The 26,380-nt window shown below is 41.3% G+C and overlaps 1 protein-coding gene and 1 long non-coding RNA gene across 2 annotated transcripts in view; both read left to right on the top strand.

Annotated features, from left to right (window-relative positions):
* NELL2 (neural EGFL like 2) overlaps positions 1 to 21,014 on the top strand; it is a 290,204-nt gene extending 269,190 nt beyond the window's left edge. The window contains exons 17-20 of the mRNA XM_006126494.4: positions 6,266 to 6,459; positions 7,803 to 7,979; positions 17,369 to 17,593; positions 20,244 to 21,014. Of these exons, the coding sequence (XP_006126556.2) occupies positions 6,266 to 6,459; positions 7,803 to 7,979; positions 17,369 to 17,593; positions 20,244 to 20,294 (647 nt within the window). The 3' untranslated portion in view covers positions 20,295 to 21,014. The remainder of the gene's footprint in view (positions 1 to 6,265; positions 6,460 to 7,802; positions 7,980 to 17,368; positions 17,594 to 20,243) is intronic.
* Positions 21,015 to 23,730: 2,716 nt separating this feature from the next.
* The window catches only part of LOC102444385 (uncharacterized), a 43,377-nt gene continuing 40,727 nt past the window's right edge, over positions 23,731 to 26,380 (top strand). The window contains exons 1-2 of the long non-coding RNA XR_001368522.3: positions 23,731 to 23,810; positions 25,524 to 25,585. This is a non-coding gene — a long non-coding RNA (uncharacterized LOC102444385). The remainder of the gene's footprint in view (positions 23,811 to 25,523; positions 25,586 to 26,380) is intronic.

The raw sequence follows: 26,380 nt of genomic DNA, 5'->3' as shown, positions 1-26,380 counted from the left end.
AGTTGGATGCAGAAGGGAGCTCGAGGTAGGGCACTGGGGTACAGAATGGGGGGTGGAGTCTGAGAGGGAGTTTGGATGAAGGAGGGGGTTGTGATCTGGGACAGAGGTTGAAGTACAGAATCCAGAAGTGGGTATGGGTGCAGGAGAGGATTCTGGCCTCAGGGGAGAGGCTCTTGGAGGGATGCAGGATCTGGGAGGCAGTTGTGACCTGGGAGAAGGGGGTGCAGAGGGTTTGGGTGGTGACCTGGGGCAGGGGAATGGGGTGAAGGGTCAGGGAGGGGGGATGGGTGCCAGAAAGGATTCTGGCCTGGGGGAGGCATTTAGGATGGGGTTCAGGGTCTGGGAGGGAGTTGTGACCTGCGGAAAAGGGGGGGTGTTGGGTGATGGCCTGAGGCAGGTAGTTGGGGAGGGTGTGCCAGAGGCAGGCTCCAGCTGGGAGGTGCTTACCTAGGTGGTTCCCAGGAGCAGCTCTGCAGAAATCTGAGCTGCATCTATAAGCTGCTCCATGAGGCTCTGATCCGGGCAGGGGAGGGGAAGGGAGTGAGGAGGCTTCATTGGCTGCCCCTGCCTCCAGCAAAATTTCTCAGCTCCTATTGCTGAGAGCAGTCACATTTAAAGCAGCTACAGCTGCACTGTCCATGAGGGTCCTAGCGAGGCTGTCATGAGCCAGATCCGGTGGCTTGGCAGGCTGGATTCATCCTCCTAGCCACCTCTTACCCATCTCTGATTTAGGAGCTTCTTGTTGTATCAATGGACCAGGGTATTTAAAGGTGTCTCTGACCTAGGCAAGACCTGGACTTTACAAACTTTATATAAAAACACCAGACAATGTTCAAAAGAGAGGCTGTTCCAACCTTGATTCCTTTCTCAATGAAATAGAAATACAGAGGCCACTGGGATCAGAGCAATGGGCAGGAGGATCAGGCAGTATTATGCTCGTATGATGTGATATGGTTGGGAGGTACAGGATAGGAGGAGGGAGAAAGAAGACCTTCAAATGTGCAAGATCAAACCCATTCCACATAGCATATAGGTTAGATAAGCAAAATGTGGCCCTCTGTTAAGTTATTCACATTTTGCAAGATTTATCCAACACAATCCTCCAAACTTTTTTGAGGCTCACATATCCCTATCTATACTATTCAAGTGACTAACTATGCAGCACTTTAAAGACTAACAAGATGGTTTATTAGGTGATGAGCTTTTGTGGGCCAGACCAACTTCCTCAGATCAAATTGTGGAAGAAAATTGGCATGACCATATATACCAAAGGGATATCCCTTTGGTATATATCCCTTTGGTGTATACGGTCATGCCAATTTTCTTCCAGAATTTGATCTGAGGAAGTGGGTCTGGCTCATGACAGTTCATCACCTAATAAACCATCTTGTTAGTCTTTAAAGTGCTGCATAGTCCTGTCTTTTGTTTCAGCAAGACCAGACTAACACGGCTACATCTCTATTACTATTCAAATGACTAGATTCTGAAGCACTGTGTTGTAAGCTGGCTGCAGTATCTTTAAGTGCTTTTGGAAGACGACATGGGAGTGATAATAGTGATCTAACACCTAGGTCTGAAATTGCTGGAAATTTGCATTGTGGGCTATTTTCCCCATTCATTGTGCTCAGCAATAGCAGCAGCTGAGCTCAGTCCCCAGCCTTCAATAGTTTATGGTGCTTGGTGCCCCGGTTAAGGCTGTAAACAAAATGTCAGCAACATAATTCACGGTTTATTGCAAGTCCAACATCAAAACACTGAAGTAAGCTTTTGCCAGGGAAAGATGATTTGTGCTTAAGCACTTTGCAGATAAAGACTGAAGTTTGATACTGATGAATAATGCAGATATTAGTTCATGTATGCAAGTTTGTGTTTCTCTGTATTTTGAGCATATTGCTGTTTCAGACTGAGTTAGAATTACAATATGGATGTCTGCTGATTTGGCCTGAGGATATTTAACCTATCTTGTCAATTTCCACTTCATCGGACTAAATGCAGTGCTTTGCATAGCGAAAAGGCTCAGAGGTATAGCCACATGGCTACCTCACTATTTTGTGAATGAAATTATTTACTTTTTCTGAGTTTAGCAAGCTGAAAGTTCAAAAGCAGAAGGGTGGGAATTTCAGAAGCAGATGGTGTTAGCCAGACTCTGCTTCCATTGAAGTCAGAATATCAGTGGAAAAGCTCCCATTGACTTCTGTGGAAACAGAGTTAAGTTATCACTGAAGCCTTTGGAAAATTCCACTACGATAAATAAGTTGTGAAATGTGCCTGAATATGAATGGCTAAATTCAGGCCTGCTGTAAATGGGCACAGATCCTCTTACTGAAATGGAGATACTCTCATTTACATGGACATGAATGTCACCCAGAAAAGTGACATGACTTATTTGTGATACTAGAAGTGTGGGAGCCCTGTATATTACAGCATTTTAGGCAAGAAAAAGTCCCTCCATAAAAATGGCTTAACAATAATAAAGAAAGTTACAGTGTTAGAAATTGATCCTCTTGTTTAAAATATTGCAAAAGTGGCGAGGAGTCCTGTGGCACCTTAGGGTATGTCTACACTACCACCCTAGTTCGAACTAGGGTGGTAATGTAGGCAACCGGAATTGCAAATGAAGCCTGGGATTTGAATTTCCCGGGCTTCATTTGCATATTGCCGGGCGCCGCCATTTTTAAATGTCCGCTAGTGCGGACTCCGTGCCCCGCGGCTACACGCGGCACGGACTAGGTACTTCAGATTAGGCTTCCTATTCCGAACTACCGTTACTCGTTCCACGAAGAGTAACGGTAGTTCGGAATAGGAAGCCTAATCCGAACTACCTAGTCCGTGCCGCGTGTAGCCACGGGGCACGGAGTCCGCACTAGCGGACATTTAAAAATGGCGGCGCCCGGCAATATGCAAATGAAGCCCGGGAAATTCAAATCCTGGGCTTCATTTGCAACTCCGGTTGCCTACATTACCACCCTAGTTCGAACTAGGGTGGTAGTGTAGACATACCCTTATAGACTAACCAAAGTGTTGGAGCATAAGCTTTCATGGGCAAAGACCCACTTCGTCAGATGCATGAGTGGGTCTTTGCCCATGAAAGCTTATGCTCCAGCACTGGTTAGTCTATAAGGTGCCACAGGACTCCTCGCCGGTTTTGCAGATTCAGACTAACACGGTTACCCCTCTATATCTATTTAAAATATTAAACATGTAAATGTTTTTTTTCTTGTTACCATAGCCAATATTGCAGGAGTTTGGAAATTAGTTTATAGAGTAGTTAGGCAATGCCAAAATGCCAGTTTTGATTCACCTGGGTGCCAGCAGTATTTTTATAATAGGTTCAGGATGTGTCGTGTTTTAATCTCTTAGGAATATAGCAGTTGCCACACTGGATTACATCCATAGTCCAGTTAATCCAATATCCTTTTGCTGATAGTGACTAGCACCAGATGCTTCAAAGGGATGTATAAGAAATCTTTCTTTAAGCTGTGGTGGAATAATATGTCTCCATATTAAGTGACCCTGTCACAATACATACATATAGCAGGAAATGTGTCCAATAGACTCAGTTGCCTGAGTGCCTGCATTTAACAACTCAAAAGGTATAGCGATGTAGTAAAGAGAAATACAGCCGGTCCCCGAGTTGCGAACGGTTGACTTACGGCCATTCGCAGTTATGACCAAAAATGTTGCAAATGGCGGATCCCAACTTACGAACGCGATCCGCGCTTACAAACAGCGCAGTCACGTGTAACTCAATGGGGTCCAACTTATGAATAAACCGAGTTACGACCAATTGCTTGGTCCATAACCAGTTCGTAAGTCAAAGACAGTCTGTACATGACACTCTCTGAAAGAAAAATTTGTCTTGTCCATTTGTCAGAGCGGTTGTGTTCCTAGCAGCCACACCTTGTACATAGACATCCAATCAGAAATCATGTGATATCATAGATGAGAAGGGTCCTTCTAGCAGCTTGCAAACTATAGTGACCAGAATAATGATCACTTTTGCATTATCCTGTGCTTTAAATCAACATACTAGATCATGCTATATTTTAATGTCCTTCCTATCCTTAATAGTTAGACACTGAAGCATTAAATGTAGTATCTTCTCCAAAATCTGTAAGGCTACGTCTACACTGGCCCCTTTTCCGGAAGGGGCATGTAAATTTCATGAGTCGTCGTAGGGAAATCCGCGGGGGATTTAAATATCCCCCGCGGCATTTAAATAAAAATGTCCGCCGCTTTTTTCCGGCTTTTAAAAAAGCCGGAAAAGAGCGTCTACACTGGCCCCGATCCTCCGGAAAAAAAGCCCTTTTCCGGAGGCTCTTATTCCTACTTCAAAGTAGGAATAAGAGCCTCCGGAAAAGGGCGCTTTTTCCGGAGGATCGGGGCCAGTGTAGACGCTCTTTTCCGGCTTTTTTAAAAGCCGGAAAAAAGCGGCGGACATTTTTATTTAAATGCCGCGGGGGATATTTAAATCCCCCGCGGATTTCCCTACGACGACTCATGAAATTTACATGCCCCTTCCGGAAAAGGGGCCAGTGTAGACGTAGCCTAAGTGTTAATTATTGCAACTCTGGGTATTCTTGTTATCCCTATAAATGTGCAGTCGCATATTAGATCTTGCTAAATTTTTAGCCTCAAAAACATCCCGTAGCAACGAATTCCCACTATTTATGTGTTCTCTGAAAAAGTATTTTCCTTTTATCTGATTTGAATTCACCACCTTTCAATTTCATTGCACATCTCCTTATTCCTTTGTCAGGAGACTGGAAGAACAGAATCTCCTCATTTAATTTCTGTAGGCCATTCATTATTTTAAATACTTTTTCTCATGTCTCCCCTAGTTTGTCTGCTTTGTAAGATAAATAATTCTAGTCTTTTAATCTCTCTTCTTACAAGAGTTTTTTCCAGGCTTATGATTATTTTCATCAGCGTGGTCTGACTCCCATTAAATTCTTCAGTATCCTTCTTGAGAGGGGGCTACCAGTTCTTCTGAATAGCTGAATCCATGCCATTGATTTAGATAATAGTATTACATAACTTTCTATATTATTCTGCATCTTATTTCTTTGCACCCTGATACCTTGTTTACTTTTTTGACAGTAGCTACACATTGAGACAAAGACTTATTTGAGCTGTCTTGCTTTAGGAGTTGGGTTTAAGATCAGTCTGGAGAAGGTTCCTTTCCATTTTGAAACCAAAAATAGAGAGAGATACACACATGACTATTGATTGTTATTGGTCTGTTGCCCAATAAATATCACAAATATCACTTTTTAGTGAAATTACTAATTAAAAACATGGGGGTAAGATTGTCATAAAGTTTCATTTCTGATTAAAGCCAATGGAACCACCCAGATTTGTACAACCAAGGATGTGACCTTTGATTTTTCAGCTATATCCCACAATGCATTTATAGCGAGTTTATATGCTTTTTCAGAATTCTGTGCTGAAGTAAGTGGGTGGGATTTTCCCTTTAGTGATAGGAGGAGACAGACAGCTCAGAAAGCTAAATAAAATAATTGAAGTGCATGGCAGTGTATGCCGTTAGTTTGTCCTTGCGAAAGATGTATGTGTATGCATTAATGAAATGTGTCTGTAACGTACTCAGAAATCTTTGAAATGTAATACTGTGTCAGAGTTGTTCAGCTTAATCCCCATTGAGATTCATTTTGTTCTTATGTTAGATACAAAGATCATAGATGTCTCTGTAACTCGAATAACTAATGTGCTCTAGTTGGTACCTTAGATAAACCATGTGATCCTTATTACAGAATGAAACTACAGGTCAGACTTCACCTTTCATGTTAACTTTTCAATAGATGAGTAGGAAACTCAAAAGCACTAGGCAAAGCTAGCAAAAGAATTTGGAAGCAAATTCAGTTGTCTATTGCTTTGCTTGTTAAGTATCCTTTTACTTCTCATGGATGTAGGCTTTCATAAACTAATGGTCTTACCGGGGCTTACTGTTATCTCTGATCTTGTGTCTCTTGTCTAGCATTTGTCGTTTCCTTGTTCTTGCTAAATAGCTCAACAACATTCACTTTGAAAATGATATAGAAAAGTTCAAATGATGATTTTTTTCTTTTAAAACAGAGTTTTCAAAGACATTTTGTGAACTTGTGAGTTTTTCTCTCTAGACTGGTGGAGTGCAAATTAATTTTCAGCTGAAGGCTTTAATGGTTGAGAATCATTTATACTGGCACTAGCAAGACCATTTTTGTTAATTGAATGTGGTATAAAAGCATAACATGGCATGTTTTCACAGACATTGATGAATGTGGGACTGGAAGGCACAGCTGCGCCAATGACACTGTTTGCTTTAACTTGGATGGCGGGTATGACTGTCGATGCCCTCATGGAAAAAACTGCACCGGAGACTGTATCCATGATGACAAAATCAAACACAATGGGCAGATTTGGGTGCTGGAGAATGACCGGTGCTCGGTCTGCTCATGCCAGGTTAGTATAAAGTTCACTGTTTTCTTAGTCACTGGGGGGAAAGAGTGCTAAGGTAGAAGAAAACGCTATGATTCCAGTGAAATTACTCTGTTACTGCTCTTCTTGGGCCCTCTCCATCATGGAGGTGATATCACAGGAAAGGTGATTTCCACAGGACCATTGGGGTCAGTGTGCTTCTCCCTGACCTTTGTGTACCCAACACAGAGCTCCCCATCCCAGTCCTGCTCAGTCCCTGCCATTTTCCCCTAGATGGATATCATTGCCTCGGAGGCTTTGTTGTGCAGTCCCGCAAAAAGGAAAGCAGAGCCATCACAGACACCGTCTCCCTTTAGCCAGGTGGGAGAGATCACATTTGTGCCCAGATTATTTGCCTCCATGCATAGCTCTGTGAGATTTAGTTAGGCCCAGAATTAGATTGGATAGAATAAATGAAACGTGAAGAAAAAAAATCTGCTTCCCCTCTCTGCCTCTCATATATCCCAACATAATTTGGGCCATCCTTCTCAGGTATGACTGAAGCTGTTTTCCCCCCCTAAACTCATGCTTAGTGCTGAAAATGTTGAAACAGAACCTGGATCAAATTTGCTGCTGGCCAAAGCAGGAACAACTCCCTAAAACAGACAGGGAACCTAAGGCCTGGGAGTTAAATGCAGCCCCCAGCTTGCCTGGAACTGGCCCCCAAGGCTCAGGGCTCCCCTCCTAACATTGGGGAGCCCATGCCTACTGAGGGACTGGAGCACACAAAATTTACTAGTCTGGCCCCATAGGCTCGGGTGTGTGAGGAGAATGTGGGGAGTATCTTTCTCCTTCTCATCAGAGGCCATGTCCGTGATGGTTTGGGAGGGATTTTTTTTTTGGCTTCTCACTTGTGTGAGGAGCCTGACTAATTTTTCCATGTGTCAGTGGGCCCCAACCCAAATAAGGTTCCCCACCCTACCCTAAAAGCTAAGGTTTCACCAGAATTTTAGTGGAATCCTACCCAAGTTTAGTCTTTCTAATATGAACCCTTTACAATAGGTATAGGAGAAATAGGTTGGTCTGAAAGTTTCTTCCAACACTTATTAACATGCATACAAAAATTAATATACTCTTAGTAAAAGTATAATCTTAGTATAATTTTAGTAAAATCTGTTAATCTGACTGTCTCAGAAAAACCATACATATTTCATTACTTCAGAAAAGGGCTGTTGGAAGAATTGCTGTTATGAATGAAATATACAAAACAGCAATTCATGCAAATTACCATGGGATTTAGAATTAAACCAACATACCTAATTTTGTATAGTGACCAGATTATGTAAATTTCTGTTGTCTCTATGTGCTGATCGGCATTGGAACAACAGAGTGGGTACGTGATGTGTCGACGGATGGTCTGTGACTGTGAGAACCCTACAGTTGACCTGTTTTGTTGCCCTGAATGTGACTCAAGGCTCAGCAGTCAATGTCTACATCAAAGTGGGGAGCTGTCATATAACAGCGGAGATACCTGGGTGCAGAACTGTCAGCAGTGTCGATGCTTGGTAAGTCTTCCAACAACAGCAGTCTATAGGAAGCCCTTACGTCAGCATAACTTATATTGCTATAGGGTGTGAATAAACCTCTCTCCTGAGTGATGCAAGTTACACCAACCTAAGTACCAGGGTGGACAGCACCATGTTGGAAAGAGAACTTCTCCCACCTCTCTAACTACTGCCTCTTATTGAAGTAGATGCATTATGCCAACAGGAAAGTGTCTTTCAGGAAAGTGTGTTGCAGCAGTGCAACTGTACCAATGTAGCGCTTTTAGTGTAGACAAAAATGAACTCCAAGCATTTTGGCAAAACCTAATAGGAATCCATTTTTAATGAATTTTTTAATTAATGCATCCTTTTCTGTTTCCTGTTTGCTAACTTCTGTGCAGAAAGTAATTTTCAGGCCTATAGTCAAGATTCATTTAATCACAAAAATGAAGTTTGTTTAATTATGAAAATAATTGTTTTTGAGTAGAGAGTGAGGATCATCCAGTCAAAGAAACTAAAAAGTGGCTTAAGTGACCAATCACATTCTGAAGAGTGAATTCTCAATATTGAATTTTTAAATGAATATTACAGCATGCAATTTCTGATCAGTGTATAGCCTGATATTAAGTGTTTGTGGAATATTTCAAATACAAGACAAGTTAGTAAAAACTCAGTTTTTTCTTGAACAATTCACAAACATTAAAAAGGATTAAATTCCCTGAATACATTATTTCTTGAGAATTGTTCACCCAGATGCCCTTTACTGCCCGGGTTTGAAAAAATGTCCCTTCCAAGTTTTAAGAGAAACTCCATAGATTAGACATAATGCCGTGCAATTAGATCTCAAAAGGTAGTTGTTAATGGGATGGGACCATTTCTAATGCTGTATCCCAGGGATAAGTTCTTGGGGCAGTGCCATTAATTGTTTTTAATTAGTGATCTGTACAATTATATAAAATTGGTAGATGACACAAAGATTGATTGGGTAGTAAATAATGGGAAGGGTAGATTTCTGTTATAGAGTGGTCTGAATTATTTAATTAGATGGACCCAGTTAATTAAAATGTATTTTAATACAACCTAATGAAAGGTAATACATCAGAGCACAACAAATGCAGGCAATAGCTATAGAATGGGAGATTCTGTCTCACAAAGCAGTGTCTCAGAAAAGGTCTTAGGGATCATCAAAGCTAACCAACTCCATATGAGGCCACAGTGTATCAAAAAGGGCAAATTTGGTTTTTGGATGAATAAAAGGAAAAATATTACATAGCAGCAGGAAAGTGATCTTGCCTTTATACACAGCATTTTTAAAACAGCTTCTAGAACAGGGGTGGGGAACCTCAGGGCTTGATTGGATCTGCCCCCTGAGGCAGTGGTATGCTCCAGCACCCCTTCCCCCACTCCCGCACCACAGGGCTGGAGCACACAAAATCTGCTAGGCTGGGCACCCTTAGGCTCTGGCGTATGAGGAACATGTGGGGAGTGTCTTTTTACTTCTCAGATGGGAGTCACATCAGAGAGGGTTTAGGGGAGTTCCCTCACTTGTGTGCAGCTCCCACCTGATTTTTCTGCGGCCCCGACCGAAAAAAGGTTCTTCACCCCTGTTCTAGAATATTGTTCCAGTTCTGATGTCCATACTTAAAAAAAGATGTAAAAATACTTGAGAGAGTTCAAAAAAGGCCACAAAAATGATCTTATAGTATCAGGCTAAATGAGCTGAAGTTTACGTAACCTGTCAAAGAGAGCATTGAGAAGTGACTAGATCACCCTGTATAATACTGACACATGGAGAAGATATCAGAAAGCTTTTTAGTTTTGTTGACAAAGGCATAGCAAGATCCAATTTCTCGAAGTTGAAGCTAAACAAAATAAATCTTAAAATAATATTCCATTTCCTAGCAGTGAGAGCAGTTAAACATTGGAGCATGTCACCAGGCATGGTGAAGGACTCACCATCACTTGGAGACTGTAAATTGAGATTAAATATCTAATAAAGCTTCAATCCAGTTTCTGGGAGAAATCCTACAGTCTGTTCGTGCAAAGGGTCAGGCTGAATGATCCTGGTGGTCTCTTCTCATCCTAGCATCTATACATCCATGAATCCTGTGGTTTATTTTCTTTCTTCATGGGGCACAGCATGAGCAAGAAGCTCTGCATTGTCTTCAAACTTGCACTTTCAGCTCTGCATTAAGACAATGATTATAATTAAATCTCATGTTTCAGGGCTTCAACCAGTTACCTTTAAAGGCCAGGAAGGAATATGTTTCCCCAATAAACTATTGGTTAAATGTGTTTTGGATAGAGTGTTTTTTGTTTTGTTTTGTTTTGTTTTGTTTTGTTTTGTTTTGTTTTGTTTTGTTTTGGCAAATTCTGAAACATTAGGTGTTAGCCACAGCAGGAGATGGAACATGTAGTAGGGTGAACCCATTCTGTGAGCTAGTACACAGATACCTGGCTGATGTGTGTTACTCACATGCTTAGGGTAAAAGTCAATGAAATTTTTTGGGGTCAGGAAGGGTTTGTTCCCCAGGTCCAATTGGCAAGGACCTTGGGAATTTTTCACCTTCTGAAGTTTGGAGGATGTCTTATCTTCCAGGATCATCTGGGTATATTGTAGTTAATCAGTTCTTTGCTATTGCAGGGTTTTCAGGCATTGGTGCCATCTTGATCTGTCCTATTCTCTGCTTGTGACACACAACAGTGTAGCCTTGTGATGACTCATATACATTTAGTCTAGCTAAAGTCATTGGTCTCAATATAGGGGTAAGTGGGTGAAATTTAATGTCCTGTGATGTACAGGAGGTCAGATTACATGATCTAATGGTAAAACCTGTAAAACCTGTGGAATAATAAACTTTCCTGTCAAAAATAATCCTCAGATGAAAATGTATAGTGTTTTACCTCCATTTCAAAAGTAAATCTTGGTCCATCCAGTGGCTTTCACTGGTCTGATAGATATGAATAATAATAGGAACTTTGTCCAAATTCCAAATGGGCAAACTTTTGTAGGATTCAAGTTCATTCCTGCTAAAATGCAATAAAATAGATCCCCGTGTGATTAATTAAATGTATAAAACATACAGCTCTCCATATTTTGTAATTTCCATGCAGAGCTCACCTTTATTCAAGATGCTACTTTTGTAACTACAGCCAGCTTTCCTTCAATTACCAAATGGATGTCTTAGGTGATATCTCTTCTGTTTTCTCTTTGTACTTCCTTTCAATCCAAGAAAATCAATTGAAATGGCAAGGTCAGTCATTGTTTCTTAAGGTTTCGTTCATTCCCAGCCTCATGTGATTCTAAAGAATAAGGAAAATGTGAGCCAGGAGGGAACTGTATAAAAAAAGCATCTTTCTGATATTTTCTCAAAGGGGAAAAGTAAAGCAAAAGCTATAGCAGATTCCTAGATGATCTTTCTCATCTCTGTGCTTTGGGGACCACTTAAATCATCACTGTTTAATGCATTATATGTGGTTTTTGTAAATGAGCTACTTTCCTACAGCCCAATGCTGGTTTCTTCACAAAAACCCTGAATATACCAGCCAGGTTCAAGGGACCTACACAGATACTAGATCTGGAATGGAATCCTACTCCAGAGCCCAAACCTAGTAATACAGTAGGACAACCAAGCAGCTGTGACTTCTGAAAATCCATACTTTGGCAGTGTTGGATACTGGTCCCTGGGCCAGCTTCAAACACCTGTAGCCCCACTGAAAGCCATGCCATTGAGTGCTACTGCACGAGGCATCTTGATATTTTAATGCAAAATTACAAATAGAGAAATATCATGAGAAGAATCTACAGATTCCAAACAAATAAAATTATCTGTTTTGGGTCACTCCTACTGTGTTTCAACCCAGCTTCTTGTGGAAGCTTTAGAAAATAGGCCTGGGAAGTCAACTAATCTGGTTCTTGGGTCCGATCAAAGGCACTGTAAACTCCAGAGATAAGGACCCTCACTGAAAATTCTGTGATGTCAGCCTCCTCCATTTTATATCTAGGAGACTTAGCTTTACTGCCTATGCTGATTGAATCTGCTCAATATGATATCAAAAGGTGATTTCTAGTATAGCTAGTTGCTAAGCTGTTTAGAGATTTATAGGGCAAAATCGTCAGTTTGCACTGTAGTCAGAAGCAAATTGAAAGTACCTGTAGACTACCAAGAATGGTATAGTCCATTGTGGCTTTTGCTACTGTCAAAAATGTGATTTTCTAAACAAGTGGCCACATTCTGCACCAGATGAAGTTTCCAAGTGATCATCTGTTGAAACTCAACCCCCCGTGTCATGTCCGGCACATGGTGCAGGCGGCGGGTCAGGTTCTTCATGCTGCATACAGCACAGACATAGACTCACTCGGAGTGAGGGGCAACGGCGTGCGGACACGACGGCCTACTGACGGCCCACTGGGAAATTCCCGGTATCCCGCCGGGCCAGTCTGCCCCTGCCCTTCCACCCTCCGGTATTGCTGTTAGCCCATGAGCCCCAGATAGCTCTACTCTACTCCCCATGAAGGGGCTGGGACTGGGTCACTCCGCTTGCTGCCACCGTGGTAAAGTGAAGTAACCTGGCTGGGAGATGGTGGTGGAGAGGAGCAGGCTGCTGGGTTACTCTATTTCCTGCAGTTTCTGCTGCTGTGCTGAGTGCAGGGGAGCCTCTGCCAGCCTCTTCCGGCCCTCTCCCCGCCATATAATTCCCACATTTCTTGAAGAAGAGGGTTTCGGGGGAGGGGTGCAATGGGGGTGAGAGGGGACAGGCCAAGGGCGGGAAGAGGTGGAGCTGGAATGGCGTAGGGGTGGGGCTCAGAGGAAAGGGTGGAATGAGGGAAGGAGCAGGAATGGGGCCTGGGGCAGAGCAGGAGTTGACCCGGGCACTGCATACTCCTAAGGATAGCCTTGATGGCCGGCTCCAAGTGCGGGCAGCACTAGGCGAGTCCTGTTTCAGGCAGATGGAGCCAGGTCACTTCAGTGTCAAGAGAGGAGGAGGAGACCACCATGGGCACAGTTTGTGCACTGGAGGGTTTGCAGAGTCCTTGCCTTCCCCCATTCTGTCAGTGCCACGCAGCTCTGCTCTGCTTAGGTGGGGAAGAATCTGTCCTAATGGGTGCCATTTAACGGAGGAAGGGGAAAGACTGTCCAGGCCCCCCAGGGCAGGAAAAATCTTGGGCAAATTTGTCTCTGTCATCCCTCCCTTTTACCCATGCATCCTTTATCCAAAATACTCATTTGGCACTGGTGTTAAATAAGTGTTAACAAAATCAGACAAAACAGAATTTTTCAAAGTATGATTTAAAATCCCTTGTCCTCTCCGTTGCTCAATTTTCTATTTCCACTCGTGATTTTATCATGTGACTAGTTCTCCCATTATCATAGGAGATAGTTTGCCTGGATTGGCATTTGTCATCCTGTTGCAATTGATTGCCAGTTGCTTGTTAAGTGACTATAAAAGCTAATCTAGACAAAAACATTGGCAAAGTATCTGGACATGGTGGCTCAGCCTTAGGCAAACCACAAAATTTTGTGCCCCATGACAAACATCTGTGGAGAGCCTCAACACAATTAGCATTTACAATCAATTAGCTCAATAACAGGATCACAAACTCTTGTCTCAACAAAGCCAAAGCATACGTCTCCTAGGCTAGACAGGATCTGGATTTTTTATATGAAAGGAGACAACATCTTCTGTCCCCAAAACAAACAAACAAACAAACAAAAACACTTTGGCCCCCAAATCTGCATCTCCCAGGCCATGTCTAAACTACATCCCTCTTTTGAAAGAGGGATGTAAATTAGTCAGATTGAAAGTGCAAATGAAGCAGGGATTTAAATATCCTGCACTTCATTTGCATAATCGTGTCACAGCGTTCTTTCAAAAAAGGGTATTTCAAAAGTGAAACTGCTGTCTAGACGAGGTTCTTTTTTTAAAAAAACCCTTTTTCAAAAGATCCTGTACTCTTCAGGGTTTTTTTCGAAAGAATCGCATCTAGACAACAGTTTCACTTTCAAAATACCATTTTTAAAAAGAACACTGTGATGCGATTATGCAAATGTAGTGCAGGATATTTAAATCTCTGCTTCATTTGCACTTTCAATCTGACTAATTTACATCTCCAACAGAGTTCTAGGAGCAAAACAGTTAGGGTATATCTACACAGCGGGGCTTAACTCGAAATAAGATATGCCAATTGAGCTATGTCAGTTGCGTAGCTTATTTTGAAATTGGGAGTGTCTACACAGCACTTACTTCCAAATAGAACACTCTTCCTCTGACTTCTCTTACTCCTCATACAATGAGAGTTACAGGAGTCAGAGTAAGAAGTCCTCCAGTTTGACAGTGTTTTGACTTATTTCAAAATAACTGCCTGCTGTGTAGACACGGACTAAGTTATTTCAAAATAGTGCTACTTATTTCGAAATAATGTTCTGTACCCTTACAGAATATGTTAAGGGGTATGGGGGAACCTTTTTTGGGGTGGGAGCCGCTGACCCACAGAAAAATCATTCAGGGGCTGCACACAAGTGAGAAGCATAATAATAATTAATAAATAATACAAACAAGCCCTCACTAATGTGGCCTTTGACTGTGAAGGAGAAGGACACTCCCCACGTTCTCCTCACACACCAGAGCCTAGTGGGGCCCAGGCTTGTAGATTTTGTGTGCTCCAGTCCTGTGGGGAGGGAGGGTCTGGAGCACCAGTATGGGCTCCCCAACGCAGGGGCGGGGAAGCCCTGAGCCTCAGGGGCCGGATCCAGGCAAGCCAGGCCTGAGGTTCCCCACCCCTGGGTTAGGAAAAGAAAAAGCTGATTAGGGGAGAGGCACTCAAAAAAAATCTTGTGTTGAAAATAACCACAGGGTGGTTTAGTAGTCAAGATTTTTGAGGTTATTTAAGTGAGATATAGTCCCATTGAAATAATCATGAAACATCCAAATTTTACACTTTTAATCATTTTTTACACATATGTGGGCCTCAAACTATGTCTCTGATCCTGATATTACTCTCTCAGGATCAATCGTGAATAATTTCCACCATTTCCTATTGACAGAAACAATAAATAAAAAGCTATTCGGGGACCAGAGTAGAATTTATGGTGCAGATTTAGGCATTATGAACTTTAATTTTCAAAGTACTTTACAATCCACTTGCATAATGAGATTAGCAAGGATATTGGCCCGCTACAACAGAGGCACTGGTGCCAGTTTGGAATAATTTGGTTCAGGCATTCCTCAAATACTGTTCCCCCCAAATAAGAAAAATAAAAAATTCCAGTTGCACTAAAACTGACATGCATAGTGAGATTACCTTGGACAACACTCACTGAGTGAGAGGGGACTCCTATTCTGATGATTGGCTTATTTCACACCACCCAGAGCTATTGTGCTAACCTCGACATCTTTTGGCGCTTCCTAATTAATCTGAGCACACCCCACTAAGGTGAATGGGCCACTCCCCACATCTATACTACTGAGGCTTGTGACAGAATGAGTCCCTTCCTTTACATTAATTCCCTGAAGTAGATACAAAGTCTGGGTCTCCCTGCTATTTCTCTTGCATCCTCACAGCAAATTGTTTACCTTCCTCCTTTCTTCCCATAGCCCTTCCAGCCTACTAGGGGCATAGTTGGGCCAGAGGAGGACAGAGCTGATAGCTAAAGATCTGTGCCCTCCAATCATGTCTCCTCACTAGCACCTCTTGTTCAAGAAACAATGCCCAAAAAATGGGATCTTGTTTACACTACTGTGCCTTTGGCAGTATAGCTATGCCAGCTTCACTCACCCCAGTTTAGTGCACTCTTCAATTAAAGAAGTGTGTTTCAGATTCTGCTAGTACTACAAGTCTGCTCTGCCCTTTCTGGCTTGTCAGATTGGGTGTATATCTGCTGATGAACCAAAGCACTACTCATCAGATGACTTCCAAGACTGGTGAACCACCTGTAGTTCTTTAATTTTATATCCATATAATGCTGATTTCACTGGGATTGCTCCTGATTTATACTGCTGTAAGTAAGGAGAGAATCAAGCACACGGACCAATTCTGTGGGTGCTCCTGGGCTCAAGCACCCATGTTAAAAATAGTGCGGGTGGTCAATACCCACCAATATGCATTTGGACGTAATTTTTGTTCAGCTAGGCTGCCATTTAGCTGCTCAGCAGCTGGCATGAGGCCTCAGAGGAGTAGGGGCGTGAAGAGTCAGAGCAAGGGTGGGGTCTTAAGGGTGGAGTAGGTTGGAGTGGGTTGGGGTGGGACCTTGGGGCACCCACTGGGAAAAGTAAAAGTCAGTGCCTCTGATCAGAGTACAGTTTTCTCCTTATATAGCAGGGTCAAAATAAGATGTTCGAATGAAAAGGGGATGGGGAGGTAAAGGTGTCCATTTACTAGGATGGCTAAAAACTAATAATTTAAAAATAATAAAAATTAGATTTTTTATTTAAATAATTGTTAAAAATTAAATTAAATACAGGTATGTTTTTAAATATAAACTTATATAAAGTTAAGTTTGAAATAATGACTGCCTATTTTGATGTTTAAACCTGATATAATATATTAAAAACATTTACAGTAAATTCTAGAAATAATATTAAGTAGTGCATGTTTGCAGCCAAGTTTTAAAGACAGTCCCACTGAACTGGTGGAAGTTCCTGGCTAACCAGCTGTAACTAAATATTTTTGAAGTGCTAAACCAGCTCTTGACAGCAATAGCATCTGTAGGTGCAGAGAGAATATTTTCTTGCTTCCAATTTATTCAAATAGTACAGTTTAATGGCCAAGTCTTTAAAAGTTAAGAAACCAATTGGGAGTTATAAAAGCAGGAAAGCTCGTTTTTCTCTTCCAATCTGTGAATAAAAGCTAGACGAGAGAAGATGAGATATACTAGTTCTGAAATCCTGAAGGAGATGGTGACCATAAACAGTCATTTCAATTCACTAACTACAAACAAGGCTTCATTTGTTTAATAAATCTGTTTGTTTTAAATGCAATGCATATTTTGATGAACTTTTAGATACACTTTTTTCTCACATTTCCAGTGCATTTAAGCTAGTTTTATTTAATCAATAAATACAATTCTATTTTGGTTCACTATTAATTGAATTTGAATTTCCATCCTGTGCATTGAAATGAATGATTTCAATCTATCACGTTCAGTAATTTAAGTTGTTTTGATTTAAGCCAATTCACCCTTCCATTTGCCACCCTCACCATTCTTCAGAAATGATACATTGATTTTTAAAACATATTGTCAACAGGAAATGAACATCAGAATTCTTTTCATTGTCTTTTAAATAGAGCCACATGGGAGAACCAGCCCTCAGAAAGAGACAATACATTGATTCATAAAACAACTAAAAATACATCAGAAACAGAATAGAATACCTAAAGTGATCTCTCTTTGTTCCTTTTTTTTTAACAGCAGGGTGAAGTTGACTGTTGGCCTTTGCCTTGTCCAGAGATGGAATGTGAATTCAGTGTACTCCCCAAGAGTGAGTGTTGCCCACGCTGCGTCACTGACCCCTGCCAGGCAGACACCATTCGTAATGACATCACTAAGACATGTCTGGATGAAACTAATGTCGTTCGCTTCACTGGATCTTCTTGGATTAAACACGGCACAGAGTGCACCCTCTGCCAATGCAAGGTAAACAGCATTGAGATTATCAAGCCAAGGATCCTCCTGACCAGGTGGTTGCAGGGCTTATAAATATTAATACTTTTAGTCTGGTCAGTGGGAAGTCTGTTTCCACACTTGCTGTTCAAAGGTTGTAATGTAAAATGTTCAGCTTTGTTTACTTCAGCCTCTTCTGTCAGTGGGAGAGAGCTTTTAAGAACCAGATGGTTTAAATTCACCAGCGAGACAGAAATCTTATAGCATCATAGTCCCTGTTGTATCTCACCTTGAACATATCTGTTCCACAGAAACATCTTGCTTCGACTGTAATGGCAAATCTTACTCCTGCCAGCCCCATGCTATTTTGCAGATACTTATAGTGTCAAATGATTTCCAAAGGTCAGTAAGATCTGACCCCATACAGGAAATACATTTTATGGAATGAGCATCAAATTACCAGAAATGCTATTTTCTCCTTGACAATTGTGATGATCAAATATTTTCAGTTTTGTAATGGCAAAAACTCCACTTTTTCTTGGTTTAAAACTGACAGCTGAATCCATATAATTTGGGTCTTTAATATTCCTCAGGGTTAAGGCACACATTATCTCTAGAAGAAAGGTTAATGGTGAAAAGCTTCAGTGAATTCTGCTGTCTCTTCAAAAAGAAGTAAAGAAGGGATGCCAGAATAAAGTGTTTCCATTATATATGTATGAGGGGCACTGTATTTTGTATTGTGTATAACTGAAGAATGGCAAATAGCAGTTCCACAACAGTAGTGACCAGCCACAAAGAGAGGGAGAGAAAGTGAAGGATCCATTAGGATGGAGATCTGTAGCCCTCCCACATAATTTCATATCTCAACCCATATCCTTTCCCTAGGGCTAGAGTAATGTCGAAGGCTCCACTTAGAAGAAGAAACAGGATTAGAATCCCCTATTGTTGAGATGCCTGGGGAGTGTAGATGGAACTTATTTGTATCAATTCCACTCGCTGTCAGCTATGGACCATTTCCCGTCTATTCTACCCTTTTGTACTCCAAGACTGATCTCTCTATTTCACAACCAGTTTATACAGAGCCATGAGCTACCAGTACCAACTATTGCTTTATAAACTCTGAGCATAATTTGACCCACTAAGAGTAATACAGGTACTTTACCAAGCTCTGTGGACTCCCAATGCCTCATGCAAAGCCCCCATTGCAAGGCTTTACAGAGGAAACCAGTTCAACCAGTGTACTCCATGTTGGTGTAATACTTTTACCAAATAGTCACTATGCCTGTTTAAACTAGATTCACTACTTACCCTTAGGTTTTCCATGTTATGAATTTTCAGGTGTTACAAGGCATAACCGTATAATTAGAGCCAGACTCTAAAAATTACTTGAACCATTTGTCAAAGTATAAAACCTAGTTTGTTTCCTTCCAACACCATGTTCTTGTTTGACATGTACTGTAAGAATTTTAACTTTGTTTTCTACCCAAGCAGTCTAATCCAAGCAAACAAGGCAAATACTATATTACAGCTTGTATAGTTTGGTTCTGTAGCACAAAATATAAATACCATACCACTATGTGTCTCATTTGTAGTGTTTCATTTCACTGTTTTCTAGCAATGCATCACATAGCAGACCAAAGCTTTAAGATAAGCCTCTCTAACCAAGCTATTGCAAAATAGGTTTACACAAAATCAGAAAGCCAGGCATCAGCTCAAGCTGACTTAGCCACAAAACCATTTCAAATCACAAGACGGTGAACGCTAGGATTTCTGGCATAGTTATCTAGTCACTGCCACATACAGTCAAGAAAATGAATGAATGAGTCTTACCTCCCTGATCTTTAATCAACCCTGTACTTCAATTGACTACATTTATTTACCGTAATTTTAAAATTATACACCCTGTAAGAGAGTCATATTGAGAAGAGGTAGAAATGCAACACATATCTTTTCTTCATTACTTTAATTATTCATCTAAGCAACCTGTTCCATTAATTGCTAATATTCATTCATAGAAAAATGTCTAAACTAAGATCTGGAGGGAAAAATTCGAAGATTAACCTTTGATAGAGTTACAGCCAAGTCTTAACTTGAGATATTCCATGCTAAATAAAACTTGTAGTTCCCTGTGTCAAATCTAAATAAAACTCCTAATGCAGCCTGCGAGGCTCAGGGTTCCCCCAGCATTGGGAAGCCCTGCATGGCCAGAGCACACAAAATCTACTAGCTTGGTCCCCCTGGGCTCTGGTGTGCAAAGAGAATGTGGGGAGTGTCTTTCTCCTTCTCACTTGTGTGCAGCTCCCGACTTCTGTGGATCAGCAGCCCTCCCAAAAAGGTCCCCTACCCCTGTTCTAATGCTTTGTTCTCTTTGCCATCTTTATAGCCCACACTGGACCAAATGCTGAAATATTTGAAATAAATAGCATATTGTCAAATTACTTCAATTCTATATCTTAATTTTATTATATGGATCACAATGCAGTGATTAATGAGGGATATCATTAGATTCATGTTACACAGAGCATGGGACTGAAGTGAAGATAGAAAGAGCTAAAAAAAAAAACCAGTTTACACATGTATTTGTAATTCTTCTACCGGGCAAATTATTCTTGTTATTAATTTGACTTTACATAATGCTAACCATTTAATTCTCTTCTTTTTCCCCTTCCTCCCCCTCTCACAGAATGGTCACGTTTGTTGCTCAGTGGATCCACAGTGCCTTCAGGAACTGTGAAGCTAACAACCGTGTCTCACAAGCAGTTTCTGGTTACAGAATTTTCCTTCACAAAAAGACCTTTAGACCAAAAATTGTATAAAGCCAAAACTGAAATCACATCAGTTTTATCCATCTAAAGTGCAGAAATGTTCTGAATTGAGTGAGCTTTCTATTACCTGAATTAGAATGAAATCTATGGAACCGGAGAAAAGCTCAGATGTGTAAACCTTTCTTTGAGGTCAGGCTCAACTTCTGGCTATTTCTGTGTCTGACATCATTATGCAGAATATTAGGTTAGTGCAAAGTGACACATTGTAACATTGTGCCTAACAATGTCAAGATCCAGAGACAACTAGAAGTGATCATTGAGCCTACTGAAGCTTTGAAAGTCCAACACACCAATAGGCACAGAGATTTTTACCTAATAATATTTGAATCTGCACAAATTTTGTTTGATTGCTCACTGCAGAAACTAGCAGAAATTTGAGTAAAGGGAGGATGTTTTCAGGAACAAAGAATATAGCAGCTAAGATGTGTTATGTATAGTACATGCTCTGAAAAAAAGATATAAGTTATTGTAATAAAGTAATGCACAGGCATGGCTACTTAATGTTTTCTGATGGGAAAAGTCAACTATATTTCCTTGGTTTACTGCACTTATTATTTCTTGATTGAATTTGTTCAGTATAAGCTCGTTCTTGTGCAAAATTAAAATAAATATTTCTCTTACCTTATAATATTTCTAGTTTTGTGGTTCCTTCACTGTTATGGATCATATTTGTATATATTATAGATAACTCTTTGTCCTTTCTAAATAAGGTTGTATACAGATGTTTCTATTAGTCACAAAGCAGTGACACTATCATAGAATCATAGAATGGGAGGTCATCAGGTCCAGTCCTCTGCATTCACAGCAGGGCCAAGCACTATCTAGACCAGCGGTCTCCAACCTTTTTACACCCAAAATAACTTTTTAAATGTCAGAGGAAGCCAAGATCTCCCCTATCCCTTCCCCAAGACCCCATCCCTTCCTTGAGGCCCCGCCCCCTCCTTTTCCCTCCTCTCCATCACTTACTGTCCCCAACCCTTACTCACTCTCAATGGCTTGAGACAGGAGGTGCAGAATGAGGGATTTGGGTGTGGGAAGGGGTGAGAGCTACAAGCTCTGAGAGGGAATTTGGGTGTAGGAGGAGATGGAGAAGGGGGATGCTGGCTCAGGGATGGGGCTCCAGGCTGGAGATGGTTGGAGTCAGGTGGAGGGTTGGGGTGCTGAACAAGCTGCAGGCTTGTGGATGTGGGGATGCAGGAGTTCGGGTTGGGATGTATGAGGGGCTCAGGGCAGGGGGGTTGGGCATATGATGGACTCAGGGCACAGGTTTGCGGTGTGTGGATGGTGCAGGAGTGTTGTGGCAGGAGACTGAGGATGTGGGGGTGTAAGAGTCTGGAGATGTGAAGGGCTCAGGACAGGGGGTTCAGGTGTGTGATGGGCTCAGGGTTGGGGTCTGTGGGAGGTGTAGGAGTGTTATGATGCTGTGGCCAGATGGAGGCTTGGCCCCAATTGGGGGTTATTTGGCCAGATTTCATTTTTAAATAAAATATTATGTCCACCACAAAACATTTCAACATTGTCTTTATTTATGGGAGGGGCGGGGAACCTGTTTTGGGTCAGGGGCCAATGACCAAGAGAAAAATCAGTCGGGACCACACAAGTGAGATGCAAAAAAAGAACCCCTCCGAAACCCTCCAAGCCTCACTGATATGGCCACAATCTACTGGTTGATGACCATGGATCTAGACCATCCCTGACAAGATTTTGTCTAACCTGCTCTTTAAAATTTCCAATGATGGAGATTCCACAACCTCCCTAGGTAGTTTATTCCAGTGCTTAACCATCCTGACAGGTAGGAAGTTTTTCTTAATGTCCAACCTAAACCTCCCTTGCTGAAATTTAAGCCCATTGCTTCTTGTCCTTTTATCAGAAGTTAAGTAGAATAATGTTTTTCCCTCCTTCTTGTAACAAGCTTGTAGATACCTGAAAGCTGTTATTTCTCCCCACAGTCTCAATATTTCATATTTGTGTTAACCTTTTACAACGTAATCTTGCAAATAGTTATGCATGTAATAACTTAATTCCTGTCAGCAGTCCCACTGAGTTTTATGGAACCAGATCCATCTTATCCATAGGATGGTTCATGGCAGCCACCCCAAGTCCCACACTTTGGGGGACCCCATGGCGGCCACCTCAACCTTCCTATGGACAGGACGCACAGGGCTCAGGGGAGCAGAACGTGCTGGGGCCGGGTTGCTCCACTTGCCTTCACCACAGTGAAGTAGAGCACAGTGGACTGGGAGATGGGCAGTGGAGCAGAGCTGGCTGCTGTGTCACTCTGGTGTCAGCCACCACAGTGAGCGTGAGGGGCCCAATCCCAGCTGGTGCTCTGTGCCAGTCCTTCTCCTCCACATCATGCAACTTGGGAGAGGAGGCTTTGGGGAAAGGGTGCAATGGAAGTGGGAGAGGGATGGGAAGAGGTGGGATGAGGGTGGAGTGGAGGTGAGGCTTAGGGGAATGGTGGAGTGTGAATGGAGCAGGGGTGGGAAGAGGTCAGCACACCCCCTTGGGTCAGCCCTATATGAGACTATTCATGTGCATAAAGTTTTGAAGGCTCAAATCCTATGTGTTGATAGGACACTGCCAAACAGATTAGCTGCAATATTTGGCTTTTCTGAAAGCTGTTCTAGCTTGTGGGAAATTCTCTATAGATTCTAAGCCCTATTTTTGTTGCTGTTAAACTCCACAACTTTAATTTAGACATTTTTGTATTTAAAAAAATAGCCTCTGCTAATATTTGATGATTCTCCCTGTATACTTATTTTTGTTGATACAAGGACAGTCATCCAGCCATCTTAAATTAATCTTAAATGGATACACCCTTACTTTCCTTACTGGTGTGACAATAAAGAAGAAGGCAACATGACCAAAGCTCTGTAGTGCTATTTGAGAGAAAAGACAAAAAATACAAATAAAATAAAGATCTAAAACATTCAGAAATAAGGGGCCAGTGCAACATTCTGCAGTAGACCATTGAAGCTCTAGAGGTTTTCAATTGAATAAATCTTTTTCCTCTTCAAGACTTAGTCCATAAATAATAGCTACTCGAAGGATTTACTGTTTTATCCACAGTTTCTGACAAGCTGCAATCAATGTTCTTGAAGAAGCATGTTAGCTCCTTGAAAAAAGAGGCTGTTTTATGCACTGTTTTCCTGTCTGCTAATAATTGCCAAGGGGTCATGTTTTGCCCCCAGACACACAGGCACATCTTCTGTTGATTTCAATGGCAGTGGTGTGCTTGTATCCCAATACACAGAGCTCAGACTGTTCTTTGTTGTGCAGGGTAAAAAAAGAGTTAACATATTGCTTGAGGGCAAAATCCTCTAGCTTAAATAAAGGCTGCAGCAAGCCCTGAATGGACACTACACAGAAAGGACAAGAGATGCACAGCCCACCTGCATGTGCACTCTACGTTGGATCCAGAGGTAGGGAATATAATGGTCATGCAGATTATGTGGGGGGAGTCTGTCCTATTTGTCCACAGCTACATGAATCCATTTGCTTAATCTTTGTTAGAGACTTAAGTATCAGGCTTGGGGCATTACTCCATCCCTGGAGTCATACTAGCTACCGCAAAGAGGCTAGATGGATTTTCAATGCCTTTTCCATGAACTGGAGAAAGATTTTGTTTCCAGATATGCTTCTAATTTCCAGTGTACTATCTCTGCTCATAGTCTGGCTTGGGTTGTGCTCACAGATCAGACAAAATCACGAGGAAAAATTCTCTTCACTCCCCTACATAAAAATGGCCATAGTGGGTCAGATGAAAGGTCCATCTAGCCCAGAATCCAGTAATCCAGTCTGCCAACAGTGGCCAATGCCAGATGCCCCAGAGGGAGAGAACAGAACAGGCAATCATCACATGATCCCTCTCCAGTTATCCATTTCCAGCCTCTGACAAACAGAGGCTAGGACACCATTCCTATCCATCCTAGCTAATAGTCATTGATGGACTAACCTCCATCAATTTATCTAGTTCTTTTTTAAACACTGTTAAATTCCTAGTCTTCACAACCTCCTCTGGCAAAGAGTTCCACAGGTTAACTGTGTGCTGCATAAAGAAAAACTCCCTTTTGTTTGTTTTAAACCTGCAACTTAATAATATAATTTGGTGACATCCTCCCCTAATTCTTATATTATGGGATCAAGTAAATAATATTTCCTTATTCACTTTTTCCTCATCAGTCATGATTTGATATCTCCCCTTAGTCTCCTTTTTGTAAGCTGAGAAGTACCAGTCTCTTTAATATCACTTTACATGGGACCTGTTCCAAAACCCTAAGCATTTTTGTTGCCTTTTTCTGAAGCTTTTCCAATGCCAATATATCCTTTGTGAGATGAAGTGACCACATCTGTATGCAGTATTCAAGATGTGGATGTACCATGGTTTTATATAGAGGCAATAAGATGATTTCTGTCTCATTCTCTATCCCTCTTTTAAAGATTCCTGTTATTCTGTTTGCTTTTTTGACTGCCGCTGCATATTGAGTGGATGTTTTCAGAGAACTATCCACAGTGTCTCCAAGATCTCCCTCTTGACTAGTTACAGCTAAATTAGCCCCCATCATATTGTATGTATAATTGGGATTATTTTTCCCTGTTTCCCTGTCCCTGGTTCTTCTAATTCCCCCCCCCCCCCCCCCACACACACACCCCGGTTCTTGGAGGCACAGTAATATTTACACTTCATCCCAGATGTTCTTCAGAACTAAGAATGTGAATGATGGAAAACAGATTTTTTCATCACCAACCTATCCCTGGAACAGTGTGTCTTACAGGATTTGTTTCTGTTGTTGTTGCCATCTCCTTGAACAACCCACCGATCACCAACAACTAGATCAAATATAGCCAAGACATACGGTACTAGTTTTTATCAAAATGAACCTTGTTTGAAATCCTTAGACAGCCAATCAATACTATATGTATTTGAGGAGCAGAAGGTATTCAGTCGAACAAAACTGAATGAATAAAAAATGAGAATGGGTTGAGTGAGCGCTTTCTAATCTAGCAAGTTCAGGATTGCTAATTAGTTGGAAGTTCTTGTAAAGGTCAATAAATTCCACAAAGACATCTCAATGGCTCCTTAGCTCAGTTAATCCTGCAATTAGTAGTTCATGTTTCTAATTTTCCCCAAACAGAAAATGTTACTACTACCTAAAACTGATCTCCAGATATTCCAGGCCTAAAGAAGCCATGACAGGTAATATCAAGCATTTACTTTCCTTAAAAAAATAATTCATTTGCAGTACTTCTTTGCTATCTCACATGAACAGCCAGGAAGAAGCTGATCTGTGGTGTTTTTCTACTGACCTTTCCTTATTGATGCACTGTTTTCAGTACTAGAATTCAATAACTTTCATAGAAGAATTGTTATGTCTTTGCAGAGTAATTTCCCTAAGTTAATAGACCTGCAGATACAAAGGCAGAAATGTCTTCAGTTATATTGGATTAAATTCTATGGTGAAACAAATTGGCAATGAATAGCTTGGATTGTAAACTATTGAAATTAAACTCTTTAACTGGAAAGTTCTGTTATCTATAAATTCACCCCGGGTAAGAGCAGAGAGAAAGCTAGCTTTCTCTTCACTCAGTGTTGGTGTTAAATATTTGTATGTGAAACAAATTGAGCCTCCATGTGAAATGTTTAGCTTCATTCCAAAGCTTAAATTCATAGAAGTTGAACTGTGAGTCCCAAATATTGCTCATATTGCACAATAAACTTATATGAATAGATGTGTAGTACTAAAACTACGCATGAAACTTTGTCTGTAGTGTGTGTGAGAGAGAAAGTGGTTGAGGTACTATCATTTATTGGACCAATTTCTGTTGGTGAGAGAGAAAATCTTTGAAGGGGTGTGAGTGTGTGTGTAAGAGAGAGAGAGTTATTCTAAAAATACATGCTCAAGTACTCAGTTCACAAATTTCAACTTTGTGGAAATAATTGAAACTGCCTAAACAAGAGAAAGAGATTCTTTGTGTTCTTAGGGAAAAGTAG

This window comes from Pelodiscus sinensis, chromosome 1 (assembly GCF_049634645.1).
Source record: "Pelodiscus sinensis isolate JC-2024 chromosome 1, ASM4963464v1, whole genome shotgun sequence".
Taxonomy (NCBI): domain Eukaryota; kingdom Metazoa; phylum Chordata; order Testudines; family Trionychidae; genus Pelodiscus; species Pelodiscus sinensis.
This window is presented reverse-complemented; position numbering and strand designations above follow the sequence as displayed.